Source organism: Astatotilapia calliptera, chromosome 18 (assembly GCF_964374335.1).
Source record: "Astatotilapia calliptera chromosome 18, fAstCal68.1, whole genome shotgun sequence".
Taxonomy (NCBI): domain Eukaryota; kingdom Metazoa; phylum Chordata; class Actinopteri; order Cichliformes; family Cichlidae; genus Astatotilapia; species Astatotilapia calliptera.
This window is the reverse complement of record NC_137439.1, coordinates 3,862,569-3,886,461: the sequence shown is the minus strand read 5'-3', so window position 1 is coordinate 3,886,461 and position 23,893 is coordinate 3,862,569. Positions and strand designations below refer to the sequence as shown.

The window sequence follows — 23,893 nt, the reverse complement described above, 5'->3', positions numbered from 1 at the left end:
CTTTACTCTGAAAATCCTTTAACCATCTGACCATTTAATGCACGACAAATACAAAGAATATTCTTAATGTTATTCATTTTAATCTTAATTTCTTTATTATTTAGTCCATTGAACTTGTAAACATGTAATGCAAATACTTCCTCCAGAAAAAAGACTTTCTAAGAAATAGCAATGGTCTAGGTTAATTATGATCTTTTACACATTTATTTAAAATAAATAAATTTTCTATAAATATAGTATAGAGTCAAATAAGCTGAGGTCTTTATTATATAAGTCATTTATATTAGTAATTCAGCAAGACTTGACGTTTAACCTCCTAGGACCTGCCGTCCACATATGTGGACATCACATTTTGGGTTATTTAGACCAAAATACTAAATTTTTCCCTACATGGGCCTGATATTCACTTACGAGGACATTATGCTGCTACTGTTCTATCAAATTTTTAAACGAATATCCTCATAATGTGGCTCTTATTTTTCTCAAAAACAAAAATAAGGTAAAAAAAAGATCTGTTTTCTCTTTGTTTTTACATTCATCGGGCCCCAATGTGACCAAATATCAAAGAGAAATTAAAAATGCATGTTGTGGAAGAGTTCGGGTCTTAGGAGGTTAAGGCACCAAGTTGTCAGTATTTAGTATGTGGCGTATGAAGAAAACCTGGATCAGTGGTGATCCTTGGCTGTCCTACCAACAATCCTTCATCAAGAACTCAACCAGGAGGTCACAGAAGGACCCAAAACAACATCTGCAGGCCTCAGCTTGCCTCAGCTTAGTTCAGAGTTCATGAGACTGGGCATTTGCAAGGAGTGTAGCTACCCAATCCATCCCGGAAACCTGACCCGTACCACACATGTGCGAAAGGCGTCTACTTCCGCTTGAAGCGTTTTACGATAGTTACGGGTCAGAGTATCTGTTAAGATGTTAAGAATAATACGCATCTCTTAAAATGTTTGCAATAGTGAAACATTTCAATATAATGTAGACAAAAAAAAGATCGTTACAGATCCGTACCATGTGCAGATGCTCTTCTTCTTCTGTTTCGTTCAATGGCGCTTTACTCCCCAGTGTACGAGGATACCGCCACTTGCTGACTGAGCGAATGAGCCCTATTGTAAACTGAACTTGCGTCATTACAAATCGTGTTTGTGTTTGCGTTAAATTTGATTTAGTGATAGTCGAGTGTGTTTACGCTCGTCTGTGTGGAGAGGATTGATTGGAATAGTGATGATGTCCGCTACCACTGCCAACTGTCAGTAAACACTTCATCTGGCTGATGAATCTACACGTGACATTTTACAAGTTTGTATTTTTTATACATAATAGGCTATATTTTGATTTAAAAGCTGAAAATGTGTTATCATAATACAGCACATATTCTCAATTTGCACTACATATCCTAAGAATGTTTTTCTAATATAAAATATGATATATTCTTGCACAAGTCTTGTTTTAAGTCTCTAATTAGGCGCCATTCTTCTTATTTTACGGCGCTGTGGTTCAATCGGGGGAAGCTCTCTGCTGAGGAGAAAAGCATGAATTTGTTTGTATACGCAGGTATCCATTGTTCAAATGTCGCGAGCTGTCGAGAAATGCTAGGAGCTAACCAGGCGCTAACCGTGTCATTCAAATATATTACATATACATATATATATATATATATATATATATATATATATATATATATAAGTGTCGCAATGTTGGCAAAGAGAGGAAGTGACGTAAGATGTGCACATGCGTGGCACGGATCGGGGAGAAAACAATGCTGAGCAAAAAGAAGGCTTGTCTCACATTTGATGTGTCTGTATCGTTCTGTTCTGTCTGCTGTTGCTGTCTTTGTTTTGTTGTCTTTGCAGTTTCTGCACACTTGATCTTTATGTAGTCCTGTGTTGTCTGTTATATGTCACTATGTGGTTTTGGAGGAACGCTGTCTCGCTTCACTGTGTACCACAGCACACTTGATAAAAACATCTGGATGATCCCAAAGAGTTATGGCATAAAATGAAAATCACACCAACACTCAAACATGGCGGTGGTAGCGTGATGGTCTGTGGCTGCTTCAGGACGACTTGCTGTAAGTCAGACCTTCCCAAAGTGTGTGGCCCTCCCCCTGGGGGGGGGGGGGGGGGGGGGCGCAGAGCCATTGCAGGGGGGGCGTGGGATGAAAAGGGGGGGAAAAAACAAAATGCAGAAACGCAAAGCAGGAGATGAAGCATCGCTGAATATGTTTCCAAACCAACTTCATTCTAAGCCAAAGACTAGAAAATATGGTGAAGCAAATCTTCACCTGCACAAGTGCTGAGGTAGGTCTCCCTGCAGAATTGGTTTTCCCTTCGTCGGGAGCAGCGCTGGGCTGTTTAAATCACGGACAAACAGGATCCCACATTCTTGATTTGTAGTTCACAAACACTTGTTGTAATGACTAACTACTCCTGACATGGAGATGTTTGCTCTTTATACAGTAAAGTTACAGTGGGATACAAATAATATCAGGCTGATCCTGCCACGATTTGTTCCCCCGGCGAACATTTTTCTTGTAAAACAAGGGGGGCCCAGCAAAAGAAGTTTGGGAACCACTGCTGTAAGTGATGGAACCATGAAACTGAAATCTAACTGAAAAACTAACTGAAAATCCTGAAGGAGAATGACATCATCAGCTCATGTTCTCACGCTCAATGACACTCGAGTTACGATCCGAAGACAGCAGCAAGCCCACCTCTGAATAGGTAAAAAAAGAAAACGTGTAAAAGACTCATCAGACAAACACTTGATTGCAGTTCATCCTCCCAAGAGTGGCCCAATCAGCTATTAGGTCTAAAAACTGTATCTTGAAAAAAATGCAACCCCCCCAAGAAGCAGTTAATTACTTTTCATGGCTCTGTATATGAGAGCTACCTGAGCATGAAGTGCATTTAACTTAAGATTAAGTCAAAGTCTTTATCATTGCAGTGGATCAGGTTCATGTGACTCAGTGTAACTTGTCCACTTTTACATTGTTTTAATCACTGCTGGTGCTGCGCTGTTGGCTGAGTCTACCTCAGCGGTTCGTGGTAAGAAGAAGACGATGAAATGTGATAACGAACACTTGAGCCACCAAAGAAAATTCACAAACAGAGAGATTTAAATAAAAAAAAGATAATCAGAGCAGCCTTAAGCCTCTTTAACAGATGATATCACGTAAATCTGCTTAAAGGACCAACCTGCAGAGGATGAAATCACCGGTGACTGTGAGCATGCTGCTTCTTCAAAGAGCAGATCACAGTAAAAACACACTGGATTATCTGAGAGGTCTACACACCTGACAGAACTGAGCACACGCATGCAACGCAGTGCTTTCAGGAGGATGGGCCACTTCACACATTATGCATAAGTGCCATCACTTTAAATCAGATAAGAGCCGGCTTTCATCTTTGTCCTCAGTTAATCACAGTTTTTTTTTACCTCTCTTCCTCTTTTTCTTCTCCTAACCTGTGGAGAACATCCTGTTCCTCATTTCACTAATTCCTTCCCCGGAGGAGACGGGAACACAATGTTTACGTTTTTAAAACAGAGTCTGTGTCAGGACGTGTAATTCAAGCAGCCACGCTGAAAGGCTTTTTGTTTTCCCACTCTAAATCCCAGCACGGCTCTCATTCATGTACCAGTTATCACCAAGGACTGTTTCCAGTACAGAGACTGGATGAAAAGAAAGGAAACATTTCTACTGTAATGCACTTAATGGTTTCTAATTAACAGAAAATGAATCACGTGGTTGTTTGATATGTTTGATTTCATACAAATTATTTATATCTGCCAAATAATATGGGTATAAAAACACAAATACAGCCATACCCTGTATAAAATATAATGAGGTCATTAATGATGATACTCCTTTGGTCATTGTAGTCACTGAAATGTTCTTGGACTTGAGGGTTAATGCGATCTGTTAGTAGGCGTAGTGTTTGTCATCGAGCTTTAAAGACATGCAGCATTTTTTGCGTTCTTTCCCATTTCCACATTAGCTGTGACCATATTGGTTCTGCAGCAATTACTGGTTTTATTGGGACTTAACTCCAAGCAGACTCATGCTTTTTAGTCGCTAACGCAGCGTGGTCACCTGAGGGTTAAAATGTCAAACCAAACCTTTTACAACCCATCACTGCTTCCACTGTCTGGGTCTTCATTGCTTCCCGAGAAGCTAATTAGCAGAAACCACCAGGTTCATAGAGATGTCACATGACAAGTAAAACATCTGAAAAGCGCTGCCATCTAAACTGTGCAGGCTGTGCAGACACTCGCTGGGAGTGAAGCTGGCATGCATGTTTCAGTTGGTTTTAATTGAGCCGCTTTGAGACAGTTTTTATTAATTTAATCTCTAACAAAACACAGCAGCAGCAGCAGCAGCAGCAGGGCTGACGGAGACCGAAACACGCTCTGCTAACTGAAAGCAGTCGTGTCATCTGCATTGTTCCTGTGTGTGTGTGAGTTTATTTTTATCTCCCCGCTTCAATTAGACATCGTGTTCGTCCTGAGGGTGTGTTCGTCTCCTGTAAAAGGTTCTTCAAGTAGATCAATGGCCTCTGTGTGGAAGCAGGAAGCCATCGTGAAACGACCGTGAACTGACAGGCAGTAAACACCAGCTCACTCAGGCAACGATGTTATAGACATTTTTAATAGTATTACAAAAATGTCTAAGGAAACACATGAAAGGATAAAATGGTTTAGTTCAGGAAAATCATCAAAGAGTATTTAAAAGGTTTTCCTAAGGCTTTGTCCAAAGTTTTTGTGTTTTTCTGGAAAGGCAGTGCCTTCATCAGTGTTGCCAACTCCTCAGTAAGGAAATCGCTATTGGCTGCATAATTGGTCATGCTAATGTAATTGTAACCTACGTTGTTGGGGAGAGAAATAACATCGTGGAAGAGACAAAAAGTGAGTAAAAAACGTCCTAAATGCAGTTAGAATGTATTTGGAACTACAAATTAAATTAAATTTAGCAATTATTGTTTTTTAATGTCACAATTCCAACCCTGCTCCTTTATCCAGGCTTGGACCGGCAAACGTGACCCGAAATTGGCGCTCTGGTGGAGTTACTTTGTGTATGTGTGTGTGTGTGTGTTTCTAAGTAGTTTTAAACCTTGTGATCCACAAAACAGCATAACAGTAAAAGAAGAACTGACTGTGTTACAGTCAGTGCGGGAGCGGCGGCTTCGCTCATGCGCAACTCATTTGCAGTTTGGACGCACAGGTGTGACGTCTCCTGCCCTGATAGCAGCGGGGGGAGGACCATCCTCCACGGCAGCACCGCTGCTTGTTGAGAGAAAGAGCGATACGCTTTCACGTCAAAAAGTCGTCATAAATAAGTCTCCAATAACACCAGAAAAAGTCGCCAGATTTGTCGCTAGTCGCATTTTAGAAAAGAAGTCGCTAAGGGGGTCTGAAAACTCGCTCAATAACAAGTTGGCAACACTGGCCTTCATCATTTCACATGTTACTAACCAAAGACAGTACTTTGGCTGTTGTGTAGACTCACAAATAAGGAATGAACAAAATGCACACAAATGTACATTTATTTTAAACCGATGTCGGGATTTGGGTTGTAAATGTAGACGCCACGTCCAAAGTCCACTCTGACGCCTCTGCCTTTCTAAATGGAGGGACAGTAACTGCGTGTGTGTATGTAAGCGTGTAAAAACTGCTGATAGTCAGATTAACAGCAACAGTATTTTGTCTCTATCCGCCATTATAGAAATTCATCTCATGTGAGCAATAACACGGGACACAGCGTGAGGTTAAAAACGGCGCACACCTTTGACGTTCGTGAGTAAATCTCAGTTTTCCTCGTCCACACCTAAATGCAAAAGCAGAGTTTTGGAAAATCTCCACCCCGGCAGGATTTTTTATTTTTTAAATCTCAGTTTTCAGTGACACAAAACGCCGTTTGTGTGGATGAAAGGCCTAAACGCATAGAAAAATCTGCATTTTCAAAAATACCCGTGTACGTGTGGACATAGCCTAAATGTTGTCCAAAGTTTGACAAAGACTCTTCAGGATTTCCAGCTATCAGAAGCTGTATGGCCCTGAAGAGTAATTAATACTCTTCAGTCGTTAGCTGGCAAACCAGCCTGGCTAGCGAGGCCTTCTTCATGTTTCCACCAGAGTATCTGTTTGCTAGTGTAAGTTAGTGATTCCCAGCTCCAAACACAAACACTGTTAAACTGTAGTACAAGCAAGGACTTATAACGTTTAGCCAAATTAGAAGTAAGTAAAATAATTAGCTAGCTCATCAGCTACTGTTTCTTTTAAGGTTTTCTAAAAAAGTGAAACATTCAGCTCTGCATAATCACCGCTATGGATGAAAGTGATGAGGTGAGGTCATCACCTTTTTACCTCTGTGGCTTCATACTTCCAATACACTTCCTTTGAACACCAGTTTATCACCTGGATGTTAATCCTGATGAAGTGTGTCTCATGTGAACATGTCAGTTGGACAAACTGAGGATCCGACCGATTCTGGTGAAGAATTTCGAGATTTCTCCTCATAAAGCTGCAGCTAACATGCACAGATGGAAAGATCAGCTCATGTACTGGCATTCCTCTCACATACTGGATGAGCCACGGCATCGAGAGCTAAAAAAAAAAAAAAAAAAAAAAACTGCCCAAAAACTGGGCTAATGAGATGCAGGTTTAAATCCTGCCAGATCCGAATAAGTTAAAACATCAGGCCTGTGGAGGAGATTCAGTATGAGGCAGCAGAACGAGTGCGTCTTTCAAACTTCCTCAAAGAGAATCCTTAACAGCGATGACGGCAGCAGCGGAGCTTCACGTCACGTCACCCTCACATCGCTGCAGGAGCGACGAGCTGCCGGTCACATCTCTATAGCAACTGTTTACGCTCAAAACGTCACCTCAGATATCAGGTCAACAAACGATGCGAACGAGGGGCTTTAAACTAATTTAGCCCAAACCAGCACCTTTCCTAAACCTAACCGAACACCTTTTTGTGCCAAAACCTCACAACTATATACCTGCTGAGCCAAAAACAGCAGAAAAAAAGCAGAAACAAACACATTTACAGACTGTAGGATGGTTTAATCCTTCATAACAACTATATGGGGACTGGGGGGTGAATTTTCCCTAAATCCACATGAATTTTATTTAGGTTGGACTGACAGGCCTCCTATTAAGGGTGGCTGTAGCTGCTAGCGCTCAGCTAATTTAATTACGTAGCTCTGTGGTTTACACACTAAAGTTTGATTCCAGAAGGAGATGCAAATCCCTCTGGGATTATATCAGGAAGTGAATCCAGCATAAAACTGTATAAAGCTGCGTGTGAAGCTAACTGTGCACCTGTAAAGTTTATAGATGCAGTCTTTCAGTCCCAAACCAACGTGTGCCATCCATGTAGATTCACAGTTACCTGCACCACTCTCAGGTGGGCGTAATTGGACCCGAGTGGTAGGTGGCTTATTATGGAGGTTAAAGACCATTTATTTATGAAGGTTTATCTTCTCACATGTACCTTAAAAGGATCATCTCAAAGGTTCAGGACTGAGTGCATGTGTGAAAACAGATCAGGTTGGATGGACGGTTGATGGAAAAGATGCAGCAGGCAGGTTAGCGATGATGATGATGATGCACATCCTCGTAAACAGGCTGATTGTGACCCCTTTGTGAACTTTATGAAGCATCACTATAAGCCCTACATTGTTTCTCAGCACGCCAACAACAGCAATAAAATATTAACAAGGCTAGAATCAGCTGTTTGCTGCATTATTCATTTACTACTCTTTGCTCAGTTTGGGGTAAGATCATCATTTCAGGTCATCTGAATGAAAACAGACTTGAACCTGATCCTATCAGTGCTCTGACTTGCATAGCGACAAAATGTTTGTCTCATAATTTTGAGAGCATTAAGTTTTTTTTAAATGATGGTGGTTAAATCCGGGGCAGAGCCACAGAGCATCTCTTCAAAGATCAGATGTGTGATCCATTAAGTACACAGCTCCCCAAGCTGTTGCTTCACATTAGACATGTCTGAGTGAACATCCTCTCTTAATGCACAAGTCTTGTTGTCCACAGAGAGCGTTGCTGGTGATGAATCCTGATGGAAATGCACTGCTGAGGCTCCATGATGATGAAGTCACAGTACAGTAAAGGCGGACCAATGAGGATGGAGCACAGTAACGCATCACGATGACGGGAAACTGTCGTCACAGATGAGTCAAATTAAAGTTTCAAGACTTCAAGGGGAAAACAGCCGTCAAAAAGCCCAAATCTGAAGAGAAAAACAGAAATCGGCTGTGGATTTGGAGGAAGACTGTAATCTGTGACGTCACGATGACTAATTAGAGTTCGTGGGCGTCCTATTTTGACTGGCGTGTCTTGGCACATGTGCAGTACATCGGGGGGCTTAAAAATTTGCATGCTCGCAATTAAAGAGCATCCCACAATACCCCAAGTAGGTCACAGCCAATACAGTGATAAAATATGTTTGACTGAGGTGACATTTCATGATTTCCCACGGTGTTTTCATTCCCACCTCCTCAGAGAGTGGCTGGCAGAGACCACCGAAACTGCCTCTCATGATCCTTAAAACTATAAACTTTGTCACAAATGTCAGGATTTACAATTCAAAAGAAACCTTTGGAAAATATTTAGTTGTTCTGAAGAAGAATCAGACGTGCAAAGCTTATTGGTGCCACTTTTTTGAACATAAAACTAAAGCTTCTGTCCTTAAAAGGACGTTTGTGCCAAGTTCAGTATCGCCGTAAAACCAAGGAACCCCCGGTGCGTCTCAGAGATGCTAGCATCTTTGACAAAGCACACCGTATGATCACTTTATGCACGGTTTCTTTTTTATATGGCGACTTCAAGCTTGAATCCAATCAACACCATGTCTAACCACTGTTGAGCTGGAATGCATGATCGGACTGCTTTTAAATCGACAGCCAGTCACTTAAATATATTTAAAACTTTTTAAAAATTATTAATCATTTATCTTTCAATGTGCGTTTAAGCAGCTTTTGTACATTAACCATGACAACAACAAGTCACAAAGAATAGCTTTAAGACTAAGAAATGCACCAAACTAAGTCTTTATAAGGCTTGTTCACCGTTTATTTTAGGAGTTATTAACATGTATTGGAGATCACTTTATTATCCTGCTGTAACTGATGTGTTGAACTCCACCTTTTATGCAGCTCATTAATTAGCTGGAATCACTCTGCGACCCCGTGGCGTCCCTGGAGGCTCAGCGCTGCAGAGTCGGGTGGCTTTGGCTCAGCAGCTGAACCGATTCATCACCACTGACTGCCTCAGAGGGAGCAGATAGAGTCTGTTATTGGGTGTATTCCCAGAGTGAAGACACTATCTGGATGTTTGGGGGATCAAGGTGAATTATAGAGACATAAAACACAACAGCTCCACCGTGACATTATCTCAACACATGTGGAGGGAAACATGGAGCCGATAACTGATCTGGGTGGAAGTTATCTCTGATGGGAATTCAGGCTGGGTCCTTCAAGATGTCATCACAAGAATCCACTCAAACTCAGAAGTAGAAAAACAGGACATTTAAAGAGATGCTGGAAAATCTTTTTTAGCTTGAATAGAATCCATTCAAAGTGCTTTTGAGTCCCGAGCATGCCTTTTCCAGGTCTTCACACACCTACAGTGACTCCAGGGTAGCAAAAGGTCATTCAAAGTGGAAAAAGCTCCACTGACGTTAGTTCAAGTTACTATGCTGCAGAGACAGAGTGGAGGATGTTATTTCTACTATTTGTGATTTTTGCATTTTAGCAACTCCAAATAAAGTTTGCAGATGCCACTATAGCCAGTCAAACCTCCTTATATCAGTCCCATGAACCAGGTGTAGATACATGACGATTTCCATGACAGTATCCCTTTTCATCCCAGCGCTCATTCAGTTTCAGTCTCTGCTGACAGGTTAATTACTTAAATTAATTAAAAAGTTCTCAATGGGGATAATTCAGCCAAGTTTGTTGTTTGGAGTTATTTAAAAGTAAAGACTTTGTAAAACTATAGTGGAAAAGGTGGAGTGTAAAAGAAGGATGATCACGAATAACGGATAAATGGATTATGGTTTAGGTGTTGAGGGTTGACAGGTGTGTGTTCGCCATTTCTTTTTGAGGTAGGCTTTTACTATAAATGCCATAGAGTGCAACAAGACCTCTGTGACAGGAGACTGTGGATATATTGTGTAATATAACTTGTTAGATCCAAAAACTGTCTTAATTCCACTAGTTGACTTTAATGCTGTTGAGCTAACTAGCTGCTAATTAGCTAACCATTTTTAACTCATTGAATATATAGCTAGTTGAGAACTTTTCAGTTTATTATTTGTTTCATCCTAAAGACAATGTTGTCATGAGAATCAAAACGAAGAATGATTTTGACTGTAACAGTTAACTATAACAGTAATGCTAACATACTAGCTAGTAGTAACCTGCTAGCTAAATTGCTACCTTTCAAGTCTAGTTGACAACTTTTCACTTTAGTTATAAAATGAATATGTAACATATTCATACCTGTTTAATTAGCTTTTTCTTCATAATGTTTGGATTTTTTGAAAGTTAATACAAACAGAAGAACATGCAGGAGTACTAATTAACTCACATTACAATTCACAAACTACTAGTTTCATTTCTTTCAGTTTCTGATTTCTGGTCAGATAAAATGTTAAAGCCCAGTGATCTGTGTTGGATTCTAAAACTAAACTTTAATGTGCTAAACTGCTCATTTGGCCCTTTGACCTTGACAGCATCAAGCCAGGCTGAACACTCGGCTGTGGATATTAATGTATGTATCATGTACTAATACAGAGGGTAGAGTATACAGACACATTCTCAGTGACCTTCATCTTATTGCCGTCTGTCCTCCCGAATCCACCACATGCAGCTCAGTTGCTTTAACAACACGGAGGGTCGTTATTTAGTCTGAAGATCCAGAACAAGTCAAGAGCCTTTAAACAAGGGTGACCTCTAAATCTGAGACCTTGGCTGAAAAGCTAGCATGTGAGCAAACCAGTAAATCACAGATACACAGAAGAAGACTTAAAAAATAATCTTTAACATTTTTCTGATAGTTCATCAAAGTTACCTTGAAATCCATAAATTGCTGTGAGTGCCATATGATTGTAAATAAAGTAAATGAGAATCAAGCAAAACGTTTAGCTGAGCACACATTAGATGGAGATCATTAATACATCACCTGCAGTCATGAGTCACTGATGTAAACCTGAGTCCTCTGAGTTTCACATCAAGAGCTTTTCCAAAATGTCTGACCTCAGTAGACTCATATGCAAAGAGCCCAGCAGCATTACTAAAAATAAAAGACAATTCTGCGAGTAACAACAAGGAAAACCGTCACAGAAACTTCATATAATGAACTGGATCAGCTCGATCGGCTCTGACAAGCGTTTATCAGACCTTTTCTTCAGAGTTCAGCAGAAGTTCAGCTTCACCTGAACATCTGAATGTTTATCACTACAGCAAAAACACCAAAGCCACCAAACACATGAGCAGCAGAGCAGCATTTTGGTGCACTGTAAAGTGGCCTGTCATAACAAAAAGCACTGAATCATCAGGATTTGTTCTCCGTCGAGGGAAACGAAACCATCAGTCAAACAGCAGAGGCTGCCTTCCTCCCTGCTCAGTCATCAGCTCCCCCAGATTCAATGCCAAACACAGAGTCACAGTGGTGACAGCAGGAAATGATCAATTACTGGAAAATCCTCAAGGCTGCATTAAAAAACCCAAGCAGCTGTTTCAGGTGTGTCATGTTTTATTTGTAGCACGTTCCTGAGGTGGTTTAACCAGCCAGCACAATCTCAGATGGTCAGTAAGCCTGTTAGTCACATCTTACAGCACAGTATACTCCTGCACTAACGGACACGGGCATGCGCCACGCTATTTTCATCCAAAGGGCACGAGTTTGAGTCTTGCCTGTGGTGTATCTATCATTTATGTAATATACTGTATAAATTTTTGGAAACCCACAAATATTTGCCAATAAGGAAACAAGTTGAAACGAGATGGTCCTGTTGGCGTGAACACACCATCTCTTATTTTATTTAATAAATCATTTGTAAAGAACATCCACTGAAAAGCACTGATAACTGCAAAATACCGTGCTCGGTATACTGTGGCGGTCCCTCCTACAAAAGAGCCAGTCAGCAGTCAAATCTGGAAACATGTCGTGTGATTGCAGTGATGCATGCACCACAGTAGATGTTTGCAGCAGTTCCAGCTGTGTGGTGGCAGACGTTTACTTATTGTTGTTACGTGCATGGTTACCACAGCCGTGCCATTCTTGTACATGGTGTTTATTTATTACTCTGATGAGAGGAAATGCTTATTGTGTCGTCACTCTGGATCGAGCTGTTCATTTCCTCCTGTTAGTGCCCGGAGGTGCTCCTGAGAGGGCTGCATAGTGGCAAGACCACAGACTGTATCTAAAAGATGAACATGATCAGCAGGGGGCAGCCCACTCTGTAGAAGTCTATGTGAAAACAGCTTTCTTCTTCATTCATATAAACTTAACTAGTAATTTTTTTTTTTTTGCCTCAGTAGATATTTTAGAATCTTAATAAATGAAGCATGAAGTTTGTTAATTATGGCTCCTGATCATGTAACTGACAAATCACTGTTGTAGGAGAGCCTTGTATTTGTTGGTCGGCTACATCTTGTTAGTAAAATCTCGTTTCAAAATTTAAAATTCAAAAACATTCTCAGAGTGCTTTTACTGAGGGTTACGTTTAGCCTCCAGTTTGGAAAAAGATACCAGTTTTATATTTCAACCAAACCTGCTAACTATCGAAAAGGTTTTTATACGATTAATTGGTTTGTGTCTAACCATTTGTTTCACTTGTACCGTTTATTCGTTTTTGTTTTAAAGGGTCAAAGATCAAAGAGTATATTTGTTTGAAAACAAATAAAATATCTGTTTAGCAGGTTTACAGTTTGTTTTTGGAGCCTCCAGAAACACAAGAGAATCTATGGAAGAGAATCTGTTTATGGAAGTCAGGCGAGGAGCATCCAATTAGAAGGAAGTGGGCTTTTAAGGAGGGGTGAGGCCTTAAAGAGACAGGAGCGTTATCAGCTTGTTTCAGATAAAGGAGGAACTGAGGCGGTGCATACAGGGCAGTATAAGATTATTTAAGCTGTGAATCATGCAGAACAAAAACCTGATTCTGTAAGTGAGACTGAAGCTTCATGACTGAAGCTTCTCAGCAGCACAGATTCAGACACTGAACACAAAAAGCAGCAGATTTTCTCTGACAGCTCCCTCTGAGCTCACAGAACATTAAATAGGGTAGGTGTTTTTTTCCTTTTGTTGTTTGGTCTCTTCACCTCTGATGTACTTCTTTCGCTCCGAACGAAGCACTCTTGCTTTTGGCATTTTAGTTTCCATGGTGACTGAAACGCAGCAGGCCCTCTCTCTCCTCCATGCAGTGATTTCTGGAGCACGGAGCCGCTCGCTACACGGGGAGTAAATATGGTAATTAGTGGAGTGGAAGCAGACAGACGTGAGTTAAAGGAAACCACAGACCAGAGAGAACTGAACTGTCAGCCCCTCTTTAGGCTGTTTATTCGTGGACTGTAATGGAGTCTCCTGTGAGAGTGCGACCGATTCGCGCTCCGGTTGTTTGCCATCCCGGTCTTTTCGTGTGCAGAAGTCTCGGTTTATTCATTCGCCACCATTTGTAAATATGAATGAGCATCTTCTTCCAGATTAACACACCCCAACAAATGCTGCAGGCTGACGCCCCATCTAATGAGCACAGACGACAGCTTTCCTCCTCTCAGGGAAAATCTGCTGTCGAGAGTCTGCAGAGCAGAATGTGATGAGCTGCAGCGCTGCTTCAACAGGTCAGGAGGGAAGTGACCATTTCTGCTCGTCAAACTGAGGCTGAATCATCAAAAACTGTCACACGAAAGCATCAGATTCACAGTCATTCTTTCAGCACACATTTCTAGATTTAAATCTAATTATTTAACCCTTAAATCTGAATATACTGGCACAAAAAATATTTGAAGCTATCAACTTAAATACAGTCTATCGTGCACACTCTTCCACTGCATGTAGAGCCATGGCTTGAGAAAGGGATCAAACCACTAACCGACCTGCTCTACCTACTGAGCGACACACTTAGCAGTGAGCCACAGCTAACAGACTCAGAGTAGCCAAAATGACTGAATGAGTCATTTATCAGCCCATTTCTACACTCGATCATCACAGTCTCACAAAAGTTCGTTAAAATTCGGGAAATCATTGCTGCAGTTAGGAAGAATAAATCATTGTGAATATATTCCAGCTGTTTTGGTGCAAATCAAAGTGACAACAGCTGCACTGAAGAGGCAACAACAGGACAAGCCTTAAAAAAAACAAAAAACAAAAGAAAGGCCACAGACCGCTCTCTCATCCAGCCCAGTGTCAGGAATGTGGAGGAGACGGCAGGAGATGGGAGTTACACGAGGGATGCAGAAGGCTTCAGCCCAGCAGCAGAACTGGTATCTGAAGCAGGAGGCGCACAGCCAGAGCCCTCTGTGGCTTTTTTGGGCGTGGTGTTGTTGTTGCCGCTCCAGTGCACCTGATGTCACTTTGATTTGTGTGGTTTATTCTTCCTAAGTTTCACTGACTCTGGGTCAGACTGTCGCAATCAAGCGTTCCCTTAACTTTGTGAGCAGCATAGCAACGACCCTATTCGGTAAAGTTAGTCGCTAAATCAGCTTCTGCAGCAGTAAATCTTGTGAATTGCTGCTTTTTCCAGAAACAGTGTCACTAATAAAAAACTTCCTACAAGTAGAGACAAACTCAGAGTCTTCCCGTGTGACTCCGTGACTTTGCAGCGTGTCGTCTCAGGATGATCGTAACTTCAATACTTCACCTGCTTCACGAGAGGCAGGAAAGGAGCTGCTGCTCCTCTGAAGGTCACCGAGTGAGTCTAAATAAACCTAGAGGAGCAGAAAGCTCTGAGCACCGCAGCGCCTCGCCTCCCAGCTCAGACTGCACACTCATTGCAGAGGGACTGTGGGACTCGTCGTGACAGCGGGAGGCTTTTAAACCTGTCAGAGGCTGACTCACTTTTTTTTATTTAGAGCGTTGTTATTGTACACATTATTAGCTGCAGGCTGGATTTCAGGGATTCACTTGTTGCATCATCAAAACAACTGAAATAAACCAAACTGCCCTCCGATCGGATCAGATTTTAATAATAATGGCTTCTGGTATTTTTCACTGACACGGTGAAATCATATGTAAGAGCATTCAATAAACTTTATTAGAAGTATTTTTACACGGCTGTTATACCTGCAGGGAAACATTTCACATCGATTTTTTGTGTTTTTCTTGCAGGGAGACAAAAACAAGAGAAAGCATTTGGTTCAAACAGACCTCTGCTGCATCATACTGGCCATGATAACACCAGTTTAACTTTTAAAAAAGTGAAGATATCATCTTGTGTTATTAATGACATAGTGATGCAAAACTCACGACGCAGGCCCAGGCATGCCTGAGAGCGAGAGCAGCGTGTCAGCCTCCGATCATTAGCCCTCCAACAAAGAACGGACTTTACAAAATATGCAAGAAAACGGTTCCTGCTAAAAGTTGGAACAACAAACCCGTTTCAAAACTTTAAACAAACTGCAGAGAACAACCACGCTACGCAGGACGAGATACGAGCAGCTGGTGATGTGCAACCCACAAGTAAACAGCTCCACGGAGCACTAACGCAGTCGAAATGACTTCTAAGCCATTATTATTGCACTATAACGCTGCTGCTGGCACCTTGTAGCAACAGAGGCACAGCTTGAATTAGGCAGTGTGTCATCAGTGACATCAGCTCGCTGTAAAAGAATGAATGGCACTAACACAAATGCTGCTGCATGCGAGTGCAATCGTAGCAAAAACATTATTCAGTCTTTTATTTTCCTGTATAATTTGTTCATTGTTATCAGATAATTCACTGAAACATCATGATATAATTTAGATTCTAGATCAGCTACACCTGTGCTGAAACGTTTACAAACAGGTGATGTTTTTGTTGTCCTCGCTGATGGAGGAGGTTGGGGTCGGTGGTTGGGCACGCAGCTGAGAGAGTCAGTCCACCTCGTGTCATACCCACTGAACCGAAGAGATAGTCCTCAATGAATATGAGCCAAACAACTAAAGGTTAAAAAAACACATTTAACTTTAGTTTACACAGATAAAGTCAAACTGAAATAAAGCAACGCTTTGAGGTACTAACAGTTTTCTACTGCACGATGGCTGCTCAGTTTAGGACGCCTTTGATGGTTACAAACTGGAGGTGAATTTTACCACAGAATCAAAATTTTAAATCCATCCAAAAACGCAGAAAAAATTAATTAAAATTTAAAGATTTGGTGGATTTTATATGGAATGACTCGGGTGTAAGTCTGTGTGCTGGCTCTGTCCTTCCAGGTACAGGTACAGCACACAGAAGCCTGCTTTTTCCTCTCTTATTAAACTCTGAAGCCTATCAGCGCGCCGCAAGCGAGAAACAAAGTTCAACAAACTCAGAAGAAGCTGCAGGAATAAAACCTGCGAGTGCTTTCTTCTAATTATATGCAGCTCCTGACACTTCCTGCATTGTGATTCTCAGAGTAAATGAGGGAGGTGGGCGAGTCAGAACAGGAAGGTTCGACACGTCGTTCTTTAAGCGAAGGATCAAAAGGTTCGATTCGGCAAAAACAGCCTGCTGACAAAATGTCCTGGAGCGAGATGATGAAACGCTGCTCATCCTGAGTCACTCTGGGAAGCAAAAGTAAAGAGAGGCAGATATATGGATCGAATAGGCGGTGTGTGCTGAGAAACAGAAAGCAGCGTTTCCACAGGGGTGAGCCGGGAACTTTGCGTGCTCTGCGTTTTAATGACGCCGTGTTATGGGCTCAGCGGTGGGCGGGAAGCAAAGGAGGGACACAGACGACGGACAGGAACGAAGCCGGAGACGGAGGACGGCTACTGCAGAAGTCCCCGCAGCTTGCATCGTGCTGATAGTCACAAACAAACAGAACACTATGGAACAAACTGAATATGGAATTAAAGCAATGTCCAAACATAAAACTGTTCAAAAAGAGTTATAAAAATATGATCTTCTCGATCTATAAAGAAAAGGAAAATATTTAAATTAAGTGAATGTCTATATTTAAAAACAAACAAACAAAAAATTCATGATGTGATATTATAGTATATAGTATATCAGAAATCTGTTCACTATTTTTATTACAAATTATATCAGTAAGGAAGCAACTAAATATTAACTGATAATTTATGGGACAGGGGTGGGATTAAATAAGTGTATACTTCTTCCCACTCCCTTTCAACATGTAAATTAATCAGAATGTTTTTTTGTATGTAATTTGTATAGTATTTTTTTCTCTCTTATTTCTTTTCTAAATGTACTTGTATATTGTTCACATGTTGAAATAAATTACCAATCAATCAATCAATCAATCACATGCACAGGATGAAGAATAAAGGCACAGATTAAAGTCGAGGAACGGCAGAAAAAGTGAATCAGCGGCGGGAGTGTTGATGGGTCACCTAGTTTAGAGTAAGTGGAAGTCTGGTTCATGCTGAGAGAAACAGCTGCGAGAGGAGACGACTTCAAACAACCAGTTAAATCAGAGATTTAAAGACGGCAGGGCCTCCTCAGGGGGACTGATTTCAGGTTTCAGGCTGCTCCACTGAGCAGATAAAAAGCTGTTAGGGGAGATTTATGATCTAAACAAATGAAACAATTATTTTTTAAAGAATTAAATTGAATTGTTTTTTCTTTTTAAAACAGAGAACAAACTACAATCTAAACATCACTGAAAAATACTGCCAAAGGCTGCAATTCCTCTAAAGTCCACTAGAGGCCCCAACAATGACAGACACCTGTGTCTACAAACATGTTTATTACAGCAGAAATAAACTTGTTTTTATAGCCTGTGTTGGCCTTTATGGATAATTTCAACATTCAAATATTTTATATTTAAACTCTAAAAAGGTTTAAAGTCTGCATCATTAGGAGTCGTGGCCTCTTCGTCTCTTTGTTTTTGGAGCCACCCTCTCTGCTGGATGGCGACACAGCTGGGTGTCTGTTTGGCTTCACCTCAGCTGGATGGCGTCTCCGAGCTGCGCGTCCTGAGCGTTCTTGTCGTGCTTGTGTGGTTGGATATTGGATTTATCTGACAAAAATGTTTTTTTGTGTACAAAAAAAAAAAAAGTTGTTGTACAAATGGAAGGTAAAAAAACGTTTCTGCTTCAGTTTTGGTGTTTCCCAGTTTTATTAGTCGTTACTTATCGGTAGTTAGCAGGTATCAGTGTCTTGGGTGATATCCGAGATTGTCCATGTTAGCTGATGACTTGTGGAAATAATCATAAAGCTAATTCAAAATTCATATTCTTATAGTAAAAGACAAAAAACTTTTCAAGATATGGATTTTTATAGATTACTAATCTATCAAAATAAAAGCAAGGGAAAATTTAGGTGCTGAAAAAAAAAGTAAAAAGATCTACACGTCATTTCTTATTCAGTAATTTCAGTATTTGAATTGTGGTAAAGGTGAAGCGTTGTTGTTTTTGACACTTGTGTCCCTGATGTGTCTGACTCGTTCGGGAATGAACACCCACCTCTGAGCCAACATACAAAGAGCAGCTAAAACCTACAGTCACGGCTCATTCACTGCAGCAGTTTGGAGTCCTTCACACCACTGAGGAACAAACCATCTACTGAGGATTGGTCCCGAGCTGCTAATGATGCATTCAAGGTCTCAGAATTTCCCCAAACCAACGTTGTCTCAACAACACTTCCTATTGTGTTCAAACAACAGTGTGTGTGTTATTGTAGTGTGGCTGCTTACAGCTGCAACACTCAGCTCTCTGAAGCAATTATGGTAATGAAGCTGCTGCTTCTCAGAGTCAAAACCCCGTCAGATCCAAACACACTGACATGAAACACATATTTTAGATTCGGCTTGACTTACACTCTCTGAGGACGTCACAAACGTCAGCTCAGAGAGTCTCACTCAGCAGAACGTGCTTCTAAGTTTTGGGTTTTTGTTAACGTAATCCAGTAACACGAGCAGAGGAGGCTGCTAATGGCTGATTTGTACACAAATGCAGGTTTTCAGCCAATATTCCCACAGACTGAAGACTCCTTTTAACAGATGACAGCAAAGTGGTTCACGGTGTTACAGTGTAACTTCCCAACCAAGTTCACCAACCTGGGAAGGTTGATCTGATATCCTCGTGTTGGTGTTGTTCCCAGATCATCATACTAAATGTTGTTCCAGGATCAACATTGCAAGTGACCAATCAGAATGTTGTGACGTCATACTCTTGCGACTTCGGGAAAAAACGGCATAAAACAAAAAACTGTACTAAAGCTGCGTGAAACCGCCTCTGTCCGCCGATCAACGGACCCTGACCCTGACCCTAACCGTAACCCTTTAATAAACGGTAAGCAGAATTGATATTGTCCTTGCAACATTGGAATTTCATAAATGCACGAATGGCTTGGCGCGCAAAAGAATAACGTCACAACAATGTGATTGGTCACTTGTAATGTTGAACCTGGAACAACATTTTCATGATGGTCTGGGAACAACACCAACACGAGGATATCAGATCATCCAACCTGGGAACGTGACCGTGTCTGTGTTGTGAGCAGCCTCGGTTAAATGCACTAAAGCCTACTGACACATCGTGTTAGCTCGTGGCACTTAACGGCCACATGAGGCTGGCTCCGAGAGCAAGTCAGTCCCACCAGACTCTGTGTTAAAATGTCCAACTTTGACTGACAGCCTGCGGTAACTGGATCTACACCTGCCCTGAGTTTGTGTGAAGCTGGACTGAAGCACTTGGGATTTTTATTTTTGGGACCTTCAGCCTGTATTTGTCAGAAGAAGTGGAGGAAAACAGAAAATGGGTAAAAAGCCCAGAATAATGAACACTCGGCCATCAGGTCACGGTCTGCAGAGTCCCAATCCTCAAATTGCTGCAGTGAACCAGAAGCTCAGCTCCTCACGATATTCCCACAATGCACTGTGTCTGTCTCAGCTGCTGCCTGGGAAATTACCCTCGTACCAGGTGTACTGAGAATGATAATTATTATTTTTACTGTTATTAGTCCTGAAAACTGGCTCGTTATCTTGAAAAGATGTAGCTGTGCTCACCCTCCTCACACACATCTGTTTGAAGGCTCCAATCTCCAGCATTTCTCATGACTCGTTACATATCACCATCAGCAGTTAAAGAAAAGCCATTATTAATGTCTGTTTGCTTCATTTTCATTCTACTGATTAATGTTTTCTTCATAAAAATTTGCTTTCATTACATTTTAGTGGCCTAGGTTTAAAAATCTGTGTTCTGGAGGCCTCTGCGAGCTGGAAAAGTAAAGCTGTTTCATCAATCCTTCGCATAGTTTCATCATTTTTCTAGAAAAAAAAAAAAGAAATTAGCTCATCTTCAGCACAGCTGGTTTCATCATCTATTTAAAGAAAACATTTCAGGGCGCCATCAGATAAAATTATTCAGTATCTGGGACATTTTTATGCTGCGTGAAGCCTCGGGGGAAGAGTCGACGTGACGCCATCGGCAGCTTAACATTTGTTCTCTTTCCCCCGTCGAGTCGATCGGCTTGGCGTTTCCACAGCTGTCGATACAGCGCGCTAATCCGCTCCACCGTCTGACTCGACGGGAAAAAGGAGACCAGGCTGAGAAAGTGTGAGTGTAATGAGGCTGGCAGCGGGGAAACAGAGCTCAGGTGGAGGGAAGTGGAGTGGTCTCCGTCTATTAATTGGACGAGCAGCGTTCCCCTCTGGCCGGCGCAGAACATGATAGCAGATTGTTACTTCCTGCAAACAATGCTGCATTCCTGCACGTGCATTACGCAAAGATGAAACAAGCCGATAAAGGGCAAAGGTCATGTAACGTGAAACAGGTTGCTCAGAGCAGTTGCTGCTCTGAAGCATGAGGAGGAATTAGATATGCAGCCAATAGGAGAACACTAATTATTCACTTTACAGCTGATGTTCGAAAAACCAGCAAGACAGGAACATACAGGGACACTGATGATTGCCAAATACTGAAGCAGTTATAAAGATGTGAAAAACAGCTGCTGACCTTCTGGTAGTGCGATACGGCTCAGCTACACATCTGTCCGGCTGGTCAAATACAACAACTGCCAGTGTGCTAGACTCCATTAAAATACCAGTCGCCTCTCTCGCGTCCGAGCGAGATTATCATGTGCTGCCACAGAGTGCGTGTAAAAGCTGGACATCCTGGTGGGAGGGGCCAAAGATGAGACGAGCAAAGCCACAGTGTTGTGTAACTTTGTGAATCGCAAACTCACAGAGCCCCGCAAGGGACATGGGAGAAAAAAAATTAAGAAGAACTTTTGCGAGATCTCGGAAACCAACTCCGGATCTCGGAAAATAGGAATTCCAACAATGGCGACAGCTACTTAGTTGTAATATTACTCTTTCTGGGTCACAAAATAAACTTTTAAGATATTTTGAGGCATGAATGTAGCTGTGTAAACATCAAATATCTGCTTGGTTTACAGGACATCACATATTTGCAAAAGTGCGCCGACGTTTTTGAAGCTAACGGGAGGTCGAGACGTACTACAGCCGGGGGAAGCACCGCTCTCCTGGCACATCATGCCTCGACCTCCCGGTCGGCTTCGAGCTGGCGACCTCCAAAGAATGCGGCCAAAACTTTTGCGAGATCCTGAGTTAGTTTTGCGAGATCTCGCAAAACTTCAGCTTTATTTTTTTTTCTCCAATGTCCCTTGAACTACACAACATAAACTCGTGTCATGCAGTACGACAAAGGCAGTACTCGACGGCGTTCGTTTGCTGTTCAGGCAAAATCTAATTAATGCCTGCACCTCCAGACTCGAGATATAAGGAATCACTCCCGTTTTATCACATGAGAAGGTCTCCCCTTCACCAAAGAGGCGAAAACGCTAGGAGGGCGACGGTGCGATAAAGCCAAAGTAAATCTTGAGTCGAGTTTCCCTGATGGAAGGAGATGCAGAGAAGTCTCCGGCATTGAGCTCGACGGGTAATTCAGCCTGACATCTTTACACATCGAGTGTTTGTCTTACATGGTCAACATGGTTTGGTTTATGCACTTGAATTAGGAGGGGAGAGAAACAGAATTAAACTGACTGCACTCTGAAGTTTTACACACTGTACCTTTAACTTTATTGTGGATGTCTGACCATGTGACGGGGCACGATGTTTACTTCAGTTTAAGTTTAAGTGGCTTCTGTTAATTACATATTGAAACAATCTGTCAGAGGCTGCACACACAAGGCTCCCAGATCACCAGAACACCTCCTCCTACTCCTTCATCTTCATCTCTGCCACTCATTTCAGTCACTACCCACAGCTCCCAGTCAGATGTAGGACAGGAAGATGCAGCGACCAGCCAAGAGCTCCGCCTTCTCTCTCAGCTCTCTCATTATCCTGGCCCTAATTGCCCACCCTAAACTCCATCACATGGTGCATCAACTCATTCCTAACCCAGAGTGAGCACTCCACCCTCTTTCTGATTAGAAAGTCTCAGATCACTATGATTCCAGCGAACCGCCCAAGTTCAAGTTGCAGGTCATTGCTCGATGAAGCCACGAGAACACCAAAGACACCAAACCGGACACCCTCCACCGTGACAGCCTGTCCATAAAGTTTTATTCCCAGCAGTACTCGCATTTACAGCTAATCTTGTTTTAAAGTATTTATAGAGAGGTTCGCATTTCTGATGAAAATAAAGGAAACAGACTGAGTAATGCAGAGGAATGCCTCACAGGCTGCCGGCACACAGTTTGTCACTACAGACGCTGACACGGCGTCTCAGGCAGCTGGACACCTGCGTGGGTTTGCACCTCGGGAGAAATGGTGGTGCGGTCCAGTCTGAGACGCACAGAAATAACAGCTGCAAAGGATTGTGGGGAGTTTCTCGAGCGAGTGTAGAGCATTTAAAAGCATTCAGGGCGGATGGAGGATCTATTACAGCACGCCTGACCTGACATAACTTTAAACTTTGATGAAACTGTGTAAACTGTTATTCTGGAATCAAACTCCATCTGGTTGGTTTGGAAAACAGACAAATCCCCCGGCAGCAGCAGCAGCAGCAGCCTGTCTGCATCCTCATCTCAGCTTTCTAATCTAACTCGACTTTAAACACTGTGAATGCACCACAGCAGCTCCTCAGACACAGGCAAAGATTAAACTGTGCACAGTAACAACCAATCAGAGGCAGCCATCCAAGAAAATAGATTTTTCCTGTTTTCACTGACATTTATTTTCTGCGTGACCGCTGAAACACAAGCTAACACGTATTAAACCAACTCAAACTATAAATTAAAAATGACATTTCAGGCCTACAGATGAGCTAAATTTGACTATTGCTCACTTTGTACAGAAAGGTAAATTATCGCACAGCATCGCAGGGTCACATCCTATTTCCCAGCATCACTGCATGCTTCTGTCTGTGCCTCTGGCATTTTCCATTTCCCATCAGCTCCAACCAGCTTCACTTCACTCAATCCAAGGAAAACGTTATGAACTCAATCTACCTCACCTCTGTGAAGCATGTTCTAATTTCCCCTGACTTCCATCAAAGCCCTCTTCATCTGAGACGTAAGTCAGGATTATTGATCACTCTCAGACGGACATGATGAGATACTAAAAGTGTCTGAAAGTATTAACAGCAAACAAACAGTCCCATAAAAATCTACCAAGCATGTGAGAACAAACAGGCTTCCTCTCATCTGAGGCGCAAACGATATTGACCTCTGTCAGACAAACACGCGGCGAGATATCGAGCCAACACGATGGATAACCATCAGCTGACTGTCTCTTATGGACAGGTTAAAAAA

At 41.9% G+C, this 23,893-nt stretch overlaps 1 protein-coding gene across 3 annotated transcripts in view; it reads right to left on the bottom strand.

The window, feature by feature from the left end:
• Window positions 1-23,893, bottom strand: part of kcnq3 (potassium voltage-gated channel, KQT-like subfamily, member 3) — a 116,622-nt gene that overhangs the window by 53,801 nt on the left and 38,928 nt on the right. The window contains exon 1 of one of the 3 annotated variants that reach the window (XM_026149177.2): window positions 21,130-21,252. The exons of the other annotated variants lie outside the window; for them this stretch is intronic. Coding sequence (XP_026004962.2) covers window positions 21,130-21,209 — 80 coding nt within the window. The 5' untranslated portion in view covers window positions 21,210-21,252. Of the gene's footprint in view, window positions 1-21,129; window positions 21,253-23,893 lie in introns of those variants that run through there. 3 annotated transcript variants of the gene reach the window in all.